General features: G+C 35.5%; 1 protein-coding gene across 3 annotated transcripts in view; it reads right to left on the bottom strand.

The window, feature by feature from the left end:
• BMP5 (bone morphogenetic protein 5) overlaps positions 1-14,108 on the bottom strand; it is a 110,256-nt gene that overhangs the window by 44,703 nt on the left and 51,445 nt on the right. For all 3 annotated transcript variants that reach the window (XM_088024343.1, XM_028097794.2, XM_028097795.2), the window contains exon 2: positions 9,840-10,032. In XM_088024343.1, coding sequence (XP_087880469.1) covers positions 9,840-10,032 — 193 coding nt within the window. The remainder of the gene's footprint in view (positions 1-9,839; positions 10,033-14,108) is intronic.

Genomic DNA, 14,108 nt, shown 5'->3' with positions numbered 1-14,108 from the left:
GAGATGGAAACTATGTTAATAGAAGCCAAGGAACATCTGGGGCTATCAGGAAAGGATCGTGTCTTAGAGGTTTTGGAAGGAATGTGGCCCTAGCAGAACCCTGACTTTGGACTTCTGGCCTCCAAAACTGTTAGAAAACCAATTTCTGTTGTATTAAGCCATTCCACTTTTTGGTAAGTTGTTACAGCAGCTTTTGCAAACTAATACAGTTCTCTAGTTGGGATATTTCACATATTAAGTAGGCGGTGGGAGGCAGTATCAAAGAATGAAAAAGTGTCCATAAGATTTCATAACAAGCAGCGTGTTGGTGGATGATGTTGATGGATGATCAGTAGAATGGAATTACGAGAATCAAATTGCAGGAGTTGAGGGGTGAATAAATATAAGAAAGTGAGAGGATTTAAAGCAAAGTTATAATGATCTTCATTATAAGTCTAACTTTATAAAACAAAGAATCATTGTTGTAGATGGGATTGGTATCTGCTTAATTTCAACAATGACTTGCTATACGTCAGCTTTGATTAGAGTAATTATGCCCTTTAAGTCATCTTTCTGAGCTTGTTTTTTCTTCTTTAAGTAAAGATTAAAATAATATCTATCTCAAAAATATATTGCAGGGGGGCGCCTGGGTGGCCCAGTCATTAAGAGTCTGCCTTCGGCTCAGGTCATGATCCCAGGGGCCTGGGATCAAGCCCCGCATCAGGCTCCCTGCTCGACGGGAAGCCTGCTTCTCCCTCTCCCACTCTCCCTGCTTGTGTTCCCTTTCTCACTGTATTTCTCTCTGTCAAATTAATAAATAAAATCTTAAAATATATATATATATATATATATTGCAGGGATGGAAGGATACACAAATAAAAAATGCTATGCAAATTACAATTGCTATTTTCTTACCAAAACAAATTTATTGCATGTAAGTATGTATATAATAAGTTGTATGTATTATGCTTGATGGCATAATTAGGATCAGAAGTGATTTATGCAATTATTACTGCAAAAGTTCTTTAATTAACCTGTGCTTATAAATTTTGAATATAGGTATTAATTCATTCTCTTTAACTCTATTAACATTTATTGATGCATATAATCCATAATGAACCTTTGTCCCTAAATCGGTTAGAGGGAAAAAATTAAGTTGAAAACTTATCAAAAGGAAGTAAAATTATTTATATAATCAACAATTAGAGATAATGAAGGAGAAATATTCTTCAGATCATTATGGAAATATTCTTCAGATCATATTTATTTATGCATGTGTATGTGTATATACACATACATTATATATTATATAATAGAGAGAGAGAAGAAATAGTTAACCAAGAGCGTAATCATTCTATAATCTAACCACCAAGCACTAAACCTGGTCAAGAAAAGCTTTCAGAAATTGTCCGGAAGGGGCGCCTGGGTGGCTCAGTCGTTAAGCGTCTGCCTTCGGCTCAGGTCATTGTCCCAGAGTCCTGGGATCAAGGCCCACATCGGGCTCCCTGCTCAGCGGGAAGCCTCCTTCTCCCTCTCCCACTCCCCGTGCTTGTGTTCCCTCTCTCTGTCAAATAAATAAATAAAATCTTAAAGAAAAAAAAAAGAAATTGTCTGGAAGATACACTTTGGAGGAAAAGTGGCATTACTCTTTTTCCATAGACATGAACCTTACAATACCAGGACTTCTCCAGTCTTTCCAAAATTTCTACTCTTATAAGTATTTCACCTCCTTCCATCACCCTTTGCCTTTGAATAGCTTGTCAAGTCTAATAAAAATATAATGATGGCCACCCAAGGACAGAGCATACATCTTTCTCTGGGCATTTGACATAAATACCACAATACCACTTAAGGAACCCAATGTACAACTCTAGTATGGAACACATTAATAAGGGACAACAAATGAATAAATTATATTCTCGAATTTTTGTCAAAAGTTTCTCTCAGAAGCAGCATTTACAAGTATTAGAATTTGACTCTGTTAGCTGACTGATATTTTCAACTGATTTTTTTTCTACCAAAACAAATGTGAAATAATAAAATTCTATGAACCTCATGAAGCATCAGTTTTCCGAATATCTGACTCAATGCCGCACTTACATTCTAAGGGTACAGAGGTAAATTGGTAAAATAGTAATATTAGATGAAAGTGAATGACAAGCATGTGAAAAAAGAAAAACAAGTTGAATTCCCACTATGAAAATTCAGTTTTCTCTCAGCAGAGTTTTTTTTTTTTTTTAATTGCCAAGATATTGTCAATGTTTAACAGGTTTCCTGGCATTACATCATCCCATATTTTTCCTCTGCAGAGAATCTAAACATGTGCTACTGGATATATACACACACACACACACACACACACACACACACACAGGAGGCCCCCTCATTCAACAAGAAACAAAGAAGTAAGACTGTTACACAGATAGTCCAACCACTTTTAATGCCTCCTAATCAATGAGCCATGCACCCAGAGCTCTTAGGACTTGAAAAGCTCTTCCGTGCTATGACGCGTAGGATGCAAAATATGAAATTAGTCAAAGAAAAATTGACCGGGACTTTAGTCCCATTTTTATATTTATAACTTAAACCTTTAAATAGAACAGGGTTTCTCAACCTCAACATTATGGACATAAATGTCATTCTTTATGGTGTGGAGGAGCTGTCCTGTCCATTGTAGAAGGTTTAATCGCTTCTCCCACTACCCCGGCATTTCTACTCACTAGACTCCACCAGCACTCCATCCTCCCACCCTCACCAACCGTGGCAGTCAAACATGTCTCCAGACATTGTGAAATGTTCCCCGGGGCCCACACTGCCCTAGTTGAGAACCCCGAAGGGGAGCACGAATCCCTGCACACTGCAGCGATGCAAGTTATGCTTCTGTACCATCCTGTATGGAGAAAACGACATCAACCATGGAGCATCCTGTTCTGCTATACTGCTCTCAAGAGCCCACGAAATCTTCCTGAGTGGAAATTGTCAGCGTAGACTCTGAAGTATGTCCACAGAAGAATCACAAATCTTAGCGAAGCAGGATGGGGGAGATGATGTAAATATGAAGCTGACTGTGAACTGGAATGATGACAGCTTAACTAAATATATCCAAGTAGTGAAGGTGGCTAATGACATCAAGCAGGCTAACTTAAAATGTTTTTACAATGGAGTACAAAAATTTATATTCATAGCAGAACATTAGGAAAGGGTTGAATTCTGCATAGCACATGTATACATATATAGGCACATACATGTGCACACATGTGCATATACATATGTGAAAAAATTAATTCAAGTACAGCACTCAGCACAGTGCGAGACACATGATGAGTGCCATTAATTGGATAAGCCCTGGCTGCTATTCTTAGTAATGGTAATATTGGCATTGATAGTTTTACTTGTATTATTTCATTCCTTATACATTTAAACATTTTAATACTCAGGAATATTTCTTCTAGGACACACCCCTCTCTCTGTTTCTCTGTCTCTCTCTGCCCCTCTCTCTTCTCCTCCCTTTCACTCTCTCTCTCCCTCTGGCTATAGGAAATTCCTACTTGTCCTGAAAGGCCCAGCTCAAGGGTGCACTTCTCTCAGTGGCTTCCCTTAAGGTCCCTCACCTTCCCACATGAAGAATTAATTTCCCCTTCATTTGTGTTTCCACAACACTTAGTGCATACTTACATCATAGTGCTTAGCACATTGTATTACAGTTATTAAAGTCTGTGTGCGGCAGGCCCACCACAGCCCCTAGCCCTCAGGCTATGAGCTTCTGAGATTTTATTTACTCGGCCTTATGTCCCTTGTGCTTGCTACATGGTAGGTGCTCAGCAAAAGCATGCCGACCTCAGCTGAATTATCTGGAAAATTCAATCATGTGGAAACCTCATTTCCCAATAATGCCAGATATATGAGGTGTGACTGAGGAGCAATGCCTTCTATATAGAATTTGGGGCTGTAAGCCTTATATGAAAAGATTAAATAAGTGAAATGATGCAAAGTGTGTTAACTTTTTACCAAGAAAAATAAAAATCTGGATAAATATCAGAACACTCCTTTAAATCGCACACATTTAAATATGAGTGGGAATAAATGGGGGAGGTGGGAGATGGTAGAACTAGAATATATTATTTTAAGACTTTTAAGTCTTGCTAAGATAAATACATGTGAAAGAGATGATATAATGGGTCTTTTAAAAAATTTTCATTACCTAAACACTGCCAAAAAATTCATATATTAGATGGTTAATGGATTAGAAAATGTCTTGAATATAAAAACGTATCTATAAAACATCAGTCTGAGTTACCTTGAGAATCCCCACTACAACACTCTTCTATAAGAACATTAGGGAAAGTGAGCTTTATGTATGTGAGATATATATGTATATATATATATACACACACATTGTTGAATGCATTGTATTCAAGAATACAGTCTGCACTGACATTTCAATTGTTTCTGAGTTTAATTCAAAACACTAAGTAAAATACAACCCACAAGTCTGAAGATAGAAATTTTATATAGAAACTTTAAGAGGTGACCCTAGCTTTGAAAATGGCCAGAAGTACTAGTTTCTTTTCCTACTTCCATTTTAGTTCTTGATTTAAGAAATATATGAAGCCATAGAAAATCAATACTAAACAAAATATAATAATAATTGGATTTCAAAAGTACTTTTTTTAGGTTTTATTTAAATTCTAGCTAGTGAACATAGAGTGTAATATTGGTTTCAGGAGTAGAATTTAGTGATTCATCATTTACATAAAGTACCCAGTTCAAAAGTACTTTTTAAAACTGAAATTCTTTCTGTTTTAACTGTGATGACATGATATATAAATGAAGTATTTTTAATCTGTTCCTCCTCACTTTCAGAGAGCTAAAGTCAAGACTCCCAGTTGGCACAATAACTTCCCAAAGTATAAAGGAAATATATACATATATACACACACACACACACACACACACACACACACACACACACACACACACAGATACTTATCTATCTTCATTTTCTGTGGGGAAAAAGATGCCTTCTACGGCTTATTAAAAATAAGGGCCACTTATTGCTAAATGCTAGTGTTTTGTTTAGTTTCATTTTGGTTTGGTTTTTGCCCACCTCTACCTCGAGAAGCTGGGAAGGCTATTTTGTAAAGAAATGTGTAGCATGAAGTTGTTTCATTAACATCTCTGTCTCAACTATAATTATGCTTGTTTCTGATTATAAAAATAATGTTGGCTATAAAAATTTATCAAGTACACAAGGGGATAACAATTAAAATTTCAAACCCACCAGTCAGCAATAAACACTTAGTGCTTCCTTTTGATCTGTTTTCTACATGAATTTATTTAAAATTGGTATAATTATGCCTCATACTTTAGTCAAGTAATGTTATAGTCTGAGAACCTTTCAGTGTTATCAAATATTTTTAAACACAATTTCTACTTGTTATATAAAGTATAGTATCTCCATTTTCCATAAAATGAAGTGTGATATCTTATCTTCTGTTTAAAACTGAAATGTCCTCAATTTATGCGATTGCAAACAATACTGTAATAAACACTTATATGTGAATCTTTGTCCAATTTGTCTACATCTCTGATATTTCTGTATAATTCATAAATAACTAGTCTCCCATTTCCATCACTCTTCAACTGTATTTCAAAGAAGAGTTTGATTACTTATTTAACATTTTCTTTCAGGGACAAGTTCAGAGATAGCTTCCATGGTGTTGCTGTTAAGTTGGGTGATATTCATTTCATTATTAAACTTAAAAATGTACCAATTCCTTTGTTATGAATCAAAGATCAGGTGATTTTTTTATTAAATAAAGGCACCTGGCATCATATTACTTACTTTATCTTTACATAAAAATAGGTATCAGTAAATGGTAGCTTTTGTTACTATAATAACCACCTGCTTTTGGTTCCCCTATGCATACAATCCTCTAAACCCTAGCAAAATAGTTGCTCCTACTGAGCTATATGGTGTATATATTGACCAATGTATTTATCAAGTATCAACTATGGTCTTTGTACTGTGATAAGTACTAGTTCTTCCCAAATCATCTGAAATACTTTTGTTTTGTAATACTTGTTATTGTTCCATAATACTTATTATTGTTTTTATTCTTTTCATATTTGTAAACTGAAATCCTAAGATATACAGCAATCTCCCCATAGGGAAATTCCAAAGTCCATGCTGTTATTGCTATACATCACTATTGTCTATGGTGGCTGAAATCCCACATAGAAACCTGAAATATTCTAAGAGGCATATGTACTGTTTCTATATCATCCATCCCTTAAATATATTTATATTTCTTTGGAACAAAAAGTAGAGGTGCAAAAAGTGAATCCTGAATGTATGACAAAGACAGGGCATTTTCTCACACTGTGGATTAATAAACCTCTAGTAATGAATGAATGTCTATTTCAAAGACAAGGAAAGAATTTTGCCAGAGATTCTCTCAGCTGATCAATAGTATATAAAACTGAAATGTAGGGTATACATGCGTGAGTTTGCATGTTTTGGAGATTGAAAAAGATAACTAGGAAAAAGCCGAAACACATTAGCAAAAACAAAACCCACAGAAAATAATAAGGATAGAATAAACCTACAGGATGATTCAGCAACAATACGTGATAGATTTCAAGAATGTCAACTTAAGAGAACTGAATTAATATGGAATCGAATTTACTGAATTGAACTTTTATAAATGCTATTCAGTAAATTGGATAACAACCTATGCAATCTATACCATCCTAGGGTTTAGAATGGCGAGCCAAGAGAGTACTTAAGATTTTAGAAATCATTTCTCAAAGATTTAGGGAAAATATCAAGGATATTAGGAAATCTTGGATGTTAGAATAGACCTAAACACATGTTAAAATAAGTAAAGACTTAGCCAAATTATACTCAAGAGTACTGAAAAAGCATGCAGATATAGTTGTAGAAACACTGAGAGCAGTATTTTTCAAACCAGGTATAATTAGAGAAATAGCAAAGTTCCAAGATAAACAAATGTCCCATCGTTTGAAGAAATTGAAATTTTCAAAACTGTGAAATCTGATAAGCTAAGCATCAACACCCATAAATATTCCCAAATGTATTACTCATAAAACTCAGCATGAGTTCATCAGGAATCAATCTATAAATTATTATCAAGAGTCTCTTCTAGTAGTCCTTTATTTTCATCATGATTATTATGTCTTAAATTATGCAATTCACATACTTGGAGAAAAGAGGTGAAAGAAAGTGAAATGGATGGCTAATTCAATGGATAACATTTAAAAATATCCTGAGCATATACAACAATAGAGTTAAATAAAAGTTAGGATTTTAAATTGTGATCAATGTAAAGTCTGTATTAGAGTCAAACAATCAGTAAGTATACTCCAGAGGATAGAGACCTGGCATACCAGTGGTTCCTGTAAAAAACACTTGGGATATGAAATAACTAACTATAAATTCTGTATGCATAAATATTGTGAATGACCAAAAATGGAGATAATTCAAGTATTTTAATATATGTTAATAGAGTATTATCCCAATCATGGGTAATAATAATTTCAAAATTTTAATTTGTATCAAGCAAATTAGTGCTGAGGATTAAAAAAATATTTAAGACACTATCTTTTCTTTAATGGAGCTCACAGTCCAAGAGTGGAAACAAACAGAAAAAGAAAATTACAACTAAAATATTGGTTAGTTATGGCAATATAATTAAATAATATTTGGAGTATAATTTTTAATTCTCATGACTTAATCTTATTTTTTTTAATTTTATCTATTTATTTGAGAGAGAGAGAGCACGAGCAGGGGCAGGGGCAGAAGGAGAGGGAGAAGCCGACTTCCCGCTCAGAACCCAACTACATAGGGCTCCATCCCAGGACCCGAAGGCAGATGCTCAACAGACTGAGCCACCCAGGCGAACCCTCTCATCACTTAATTTTAAAAGACACCATCATCATTTAGTATTAAAAAATACAATGTAGTATGCCAGGCTCTTTCTCTGACAAAAACAAACAAACAAAAAACCCCCAAAACTTAGTATACTTATTTTATAAATGAAACTACTGGATTGAGATTTAAACAAACAAACAAAAATCTACCCATAGACAAATAGCTAGTGAGTGTTCAAGCTGAGAAAGGAACACAGATTTTTCTGCCTTGGATTACTGCTCTTAAAATAAGATCAGCATTGAGTGAAATAAGTCCATCAGAGAAAGACATGTATCATCTGACCTCACTGATATGAGGAATTCTTAATCTCAGGAAACAAACTGAGGGTTGCTGGAGTGGTGGGGGGTGGGAGGGGTGGGGTGGCTGGGTGATAGGCATTGGGGAGGGTGTGTGCTATGGTGAGCTCTGTGAATTGTGCAAGACTGTTGAATCACAGATCTGTACCTCTGAAACAAATAATGCAATATATATTAAGAAAAAAAAAAGAAGAAGAAGATAGCAGGAGGGGAAGAATGAAGGGGGGGAAATCAGAGGGGGAGACCAATCATGAGAGACTATGGACTCTGAAAAACAAACTGAGGGTTCTAGAGGGGAGGGGGGTGGGGGGATGGGTTAGCCTGGTGATGGGTATTAAAGAGGGCACGTTCTGCGTGGAGCACTGGGTGTTATGCACAAACAATGAATCATGGAACACTACATCACAAACTAATGATGTAATGTATGGTGATTAACATAACAATAAAAAATTAAAAAAAAGAAAAAAAATAAGATCAGCATTTATTAAAGTCCATCCGGCTGAAACAGTGTTTCATGAGTATTAAGTGTTATACGACCCAGAGGAAAAGATTTCACAGTCAAATAATTTTGATGAAGACTAGGTTTCTTTACTCTAAAGCTTTCTTAAGACTTTAATATTCTGATGTGCACTGTGAATCTCCTAGAGAATGGTCTAACAGGCAGGATTTTCAAATGCATTTGACCTCAGAAGCTTTTTATTCTTTTTTCTTCATTGAGCATTATGAGGGGCTATTGTCCCAATGAGCACCCTTTTGGGAATTCTGGCACTCTTGAAGACCAAGAGAAATCTAAACATCAGAGACTAGAAATATTCAACAAGGAGAGGGAGGAGCCTTGGACGGGACAAGATGGTTGTCTTTAAATATCTGTCTCATCAAAGAAAGACATACCATTTCACCAAAGGGAAGATCTAGATCTAATGAATGGAAGCTACTGGAGACAGAGCTGTCCAACAAAGGTGGCTTATCACCTATAAAGGTGTTATCCAAGAGACGTCTTCACTGGGGGAAAGGCCTGAGAACTACACTAAGCTTCTTTTCAACTCTTCTATTTGATGGTTCATTTGCAGTAATTATCAACTGAAGTTTTCATATATTTAGCATTTCAGGTTATCTGTCCATTTTTGCACCATTTGAATGAACCATTTTACAGACAGAAGACATACAGGTCAATGGTCAGAACCTGTTGCAAATGTAACGCCTTATATCAAAATACGCATAACAACATACAAGCAATTTACATTTATGCCAGGGTGAAATAAAGCTGCTCTCTTCTCTAACTTACAAAACACCAAGTTATTTAAATTATTTTAATTATCAATTTTACATGTGCATACTAAAATGGAAATTTTCTCATTTACAAAATGAGACAAGGGACCTGGGAAGCATGAAACCATCTAGTATACAGATTGGTGTCAGGAGGACGGAAAAGCTAGGGAATGTGGAAGGCATTTTTCAGATCAATTACTCTTATTTTCAATGTGTCTATACCTGGCTCTCAACGTCATTACATCCAAAGAAAACATGATTTGATAGATCACATGGATTATCAATGGCTTTTACTACAATTAACCTTTGTTTGCATAGTAAGTTAGATATAAAGTCATTACCTATTTGCATATTCCTTGATGATCTGATATATGCTAATCTTAATTGTTTCATTTTCAAATCGACTATTGCTCTGGTCCTTGTATATTCGGAATTCAGCTGCTGTCACTGCTTCTCCATGAGGAATTTGAGTCAGATCAAACCGGAATTCTTTGTAATGCCTTCGCTGGTGAGAAAAATCCTTGTCTCTCTCAACTGAAGAAGAAGAAAAAAAAAAAAAAAGGAAGGAAAAAAGTTAGTCCTTTATAAAATATGGAAATTAATGGCAAATTCTCCAGCTTTGAAAATGAAGACAAACAAGTAGGATATTATAAAACGGAGAAAACACTAGAACAACAGACCCATACATGTTTCCAGTGGAAGGAAATTCCACAAACCAACATTTAGTTCAAAAGCAATATAACCTCTGTGGTTTCATACAAATTCCTGGATCTTAAATAGAAAGGCTATCCAAAAATGTTTTAAAAAGCAAAGGTTATAAAATGATTACTAGTATGTATCAGGTACCAGAACACAGAAGGATTCATACAGGAATTAGGAATACGTTATAGAAACCCCCAGGGTTCCAGGTGAAATCAGTGATGAGATTTAGCACACCTGAGGGAGAAAAATAGGAAGGACTGAGAAATTGCAGGCACATAAGGACTATGTTTATGACATTATAAAGGTCAAGTAAATAAAACAAATTTATGTTCACAAGAAAGATTACTTCTAAAACGCCTTCCCCAGAATTTTTTTCTCCTTTTAGCAAATAAAATGTTCTTTTATTTTTAAAAAAATTACACTTTTATTACTTCTTATAGATTGTTTAGTACAACCTCCTTACCCATGGTGCAGCATAAAGCCTTCCAAAGATCTCTGTCTGTTCTTACTCAAAATAGAGGGAAACATATTTTTCCCCTTCAACAACCTTCCTGCTAAATGAAGTCAGAGAACTTTTCCTCTTGGGAACATTACGGAATGTTGAAGAATTCAGGACAGTAAGTGCCAGGCATATTATTATATAACCTGGCTTTGTAAAATAGAGTATTATTTCATACAGTCTCTATCCACTGGGCACCAAACACCTTCTTAAGGAATTATCTATTCAAAGGACTCGTTTTTAGTCCTGCACTATCATTTGATGAAGTTATGTTTCTCAGTATTGGTAGCTTTCTCAAAATCTCAGTTATCTAGTATACTACAGGACAGGATCACAAAAATCTCACTCCAAAGCACTGTGCACAATGTATCTCATAATTACAGCCTGCAATCACACTTGTGCACGTTCTCAGTAATGTGTTTCTATTGCTAAAATTGTGTTGCAAGAAGATAAAAAAATGTATAAATTGTGTAAATGAATTCACAAGCTGAAAAAGTTTATGAAAATATCTTGAAGTGCTTCACTGAAATCATATCAACACTGCTATAAATATCTGAAACTTGGGGTCCTAAACTAGAGGAAGGATTAAGATTAAGGAAGAGAGAAGAGGGTCATGCCCATCCAGGAATGACCGTGGAAGCCAAGGCTGCTAGAACTCTGTGTTCCATGGCCAGATGAGATCCATGTCCATGAAGAAGCTCATGACAAAGGAGTACATGATTCCTTGCCTTCATCCTTCAAAACAATCTTGGGCTTATTTTCCCCAGGAGGAGGAGGTGGTTTAGGAGAACAAGGAGCTCATCTCCACCCCTACCTCCCATACCTAAGCCAGCAAAGAAAAATATAAACCACACCTAGGGGCATTTTTGTCCTGTGGTGCTTGGCAAGGATGGTGCTCTTCAGCTGTCTGGCTCAAGGTGATACCACCTCATCTGACTTGTTTTGTTTTTTTTTTTAATATTACTATCTTGGTCCTTGGACCTAAGAAAGGTCCAGTCCCAGGGAGATCATTCATCAACTTTTCCCTAAATAAGGAAGGTAATCTCATTTTTAGGATGCTATTTTGGTCCATAATTTTAAACTTCTTTTCTGTCTAAACTTCTACTGGCAATAGCATGGACTGGTATGAACACATGTCCCGTGGCTCTGTTTGCCCATTCTCCCGACTCAGCCATGTAAGAGGGAAAGCATAAGGGTAGAAAATGCCTACATCTAATAAATGAAAGTGACTTCAAACTTGCCATGTTAAAACGTGCCACAACTTTTGTTTACAGAATACTGAACTTAATTCCCTGCAAACCTGTTCTTTTCTGATTCTAAATTAAGTAGATGATATTATAAAACAGGATTTAAATAGCACTCATTATATTCTAGTCCTGTTCTAAGCATTGTGTTAATATTAACATATTATACTTTGTAACAACCAGTGAGGTAGGTTCTACTATTATCCTCACATTGAAGATGAAGTAACTGAGGAGGCAGAGAGAATAAATACCCAAGAATATGAATCAAGCATTTGAGGCCACCAGGCTATGAAATCTGAAATCTCAGATACACAAGTCCAAAATCCCAAAAGCTCTGAAAACTGAATGTTTGGCTTCAGGTTAATTTGGCAGAAGAACTGGAAATTAGCTGATTTGAGGCAACTTAAAAGTCTCTATTTATCCCACTTTATATAAATATTTATTGCTTTGCTGCAGAAATGTTCATGTGTTTGACTAGGTTGCACTGTTGCAGACTCTGCTTGAAGAGTTCCATATTTTATCATAAATGCACCAACCAGCCATTCAAAAATATATTTTTCTATTCTGAAAGTCAATATTTAAAATTCTAAATAACAATCATCGTGCAATTTTTCATTAACAATCAATTTTATATTTGAAATTTAGACCAAAAAAAAAAAAAACCCTATAGTCCTCAAAATAAGGCCTGAGACATGAGTTTGTTAGGATCCAATCTAAAGCATGCACCTGCATAATGCAAATAAGTATTGAATTCATATTATGGAAAGTCATCTACTGTTCTGGAATCCCTTATGAGATGTTAGTATAATAAAGTGGAAAGCTAGAATTTCAGCTGTTATTATAAAATTCAGTTTTCTAATCCAGGCTATTTAACCTAACCCCTTAAGGGGGCAAATTTTCAAAGAGTTTAATAAAATTTTATATTAAATATACCACACAAAATAAAGTTGCAGTGCAGATTTGTCCTGTGACTCAAATTCTTATATCCTATTGCTTTGAATTATAATTGCACTAGTAAATGCCATGGGACATGTTGGAGTGAATAATGGAATAAAACTTATATTTATATAGCCTTGCACTCCTAATGATGCTCACAAATATTCACAAGGTAATCTCAGTTACCTCAAAGAGCAAGGCTAGGGAGGTGTCAAATATTAATACCCCTAATTTAAGAATAAGAAATTAGGTGATGACAGCTAGGTGGTAACAGATGTCTGTCTTCTAAAGCTCATTATAAATCTTTGCTCAATGTCCATACCACCTACATAATGACATCCTACGGTTCTGTACTTAGAGACTAGTTCATAGCTAGTATATTTTTACAATGTTTCTCAGCAGTACGCAAAAAGGTGGAGAATAGGCTGGAGAATCAAGGGCTTGATCAACAATGGTTAATTAGCATCTAACACAAACAATGCTTGATTCAAAGAAGTCTTCTAATAAATACTGAACAGAAGAGTGTATGAATGGATGAAAATATGACTCTATCTCTTCACTAAGTATCATCCTGCTGCATTACCTGTTGAGGAAAGGCATGATAATTTCTTTAACTCTCATTTGTTTGGCACATACTTCATTTAATCCTCATACCTCACTTATGTCTCCAAGTTTCTATAACTTGCCCAAAAGCCCACTATGAATAATTGGGAGAGAACAAATTTCATTCCACAGTCAAGAATTCAATTCCCAGGGCGCCTGGGTGGTTCAGTCAGTTAAGTGTCTGCCTTCGGCTTAGGTCATGATCCCAGGGTCCTGGGATCAAGCCCCACATCGGGCTCCCTGCTCAGTGAGGAGTCTGCTTCTCCCTCTCCCTCTGCTGTTCCCCCTGTTTGTGTGCACTCTCTCTCTGTCAAATAAATAAATAAAATAAAAAAAAAAAAGAATTCAATCCCCAAGCCCTCAACAACATAACACTGTGTTTTTTTCCTAGATGTGGTTTTGTTTTATCTCATTATCACTCAGCAAAGTTGATCTTTCAATGCTTTCATTCTCCTCTATGATGCTCCTACTCTAGAGAAGATGCCATACTTTCTGGACTCTGCTCATTCTTCTAGAACTCAATCCCTCCAATCTTTATTGTAGTAAATGTTGTGTTATATTCACTTATTTAATATTGATGCCATTTCTTATCTAAGGAAATTTTTATGAATAAGCAAGTGATTGTA

Source organism: Eumetopias jubatus, unplaced genomic scaffold, assembly GCF_037043125.1.
Source record: "Eumetopias jubatus isolate StellerSeaLion01/CBP00866 unplaced genomic scaffold, mEumJub1_p1.0 scaffold_6, whole genome shotgun sequence".
Taxonomy (NCBI): Eukaryota; Metazoa; Chordata; class Mammalia; order Carnivora; family Otariidae; genus Eumetopias; species Eumetopias jubatus.
This window is presented reverse-complemented; position numbering and strand designations above follow the sequence as displayed.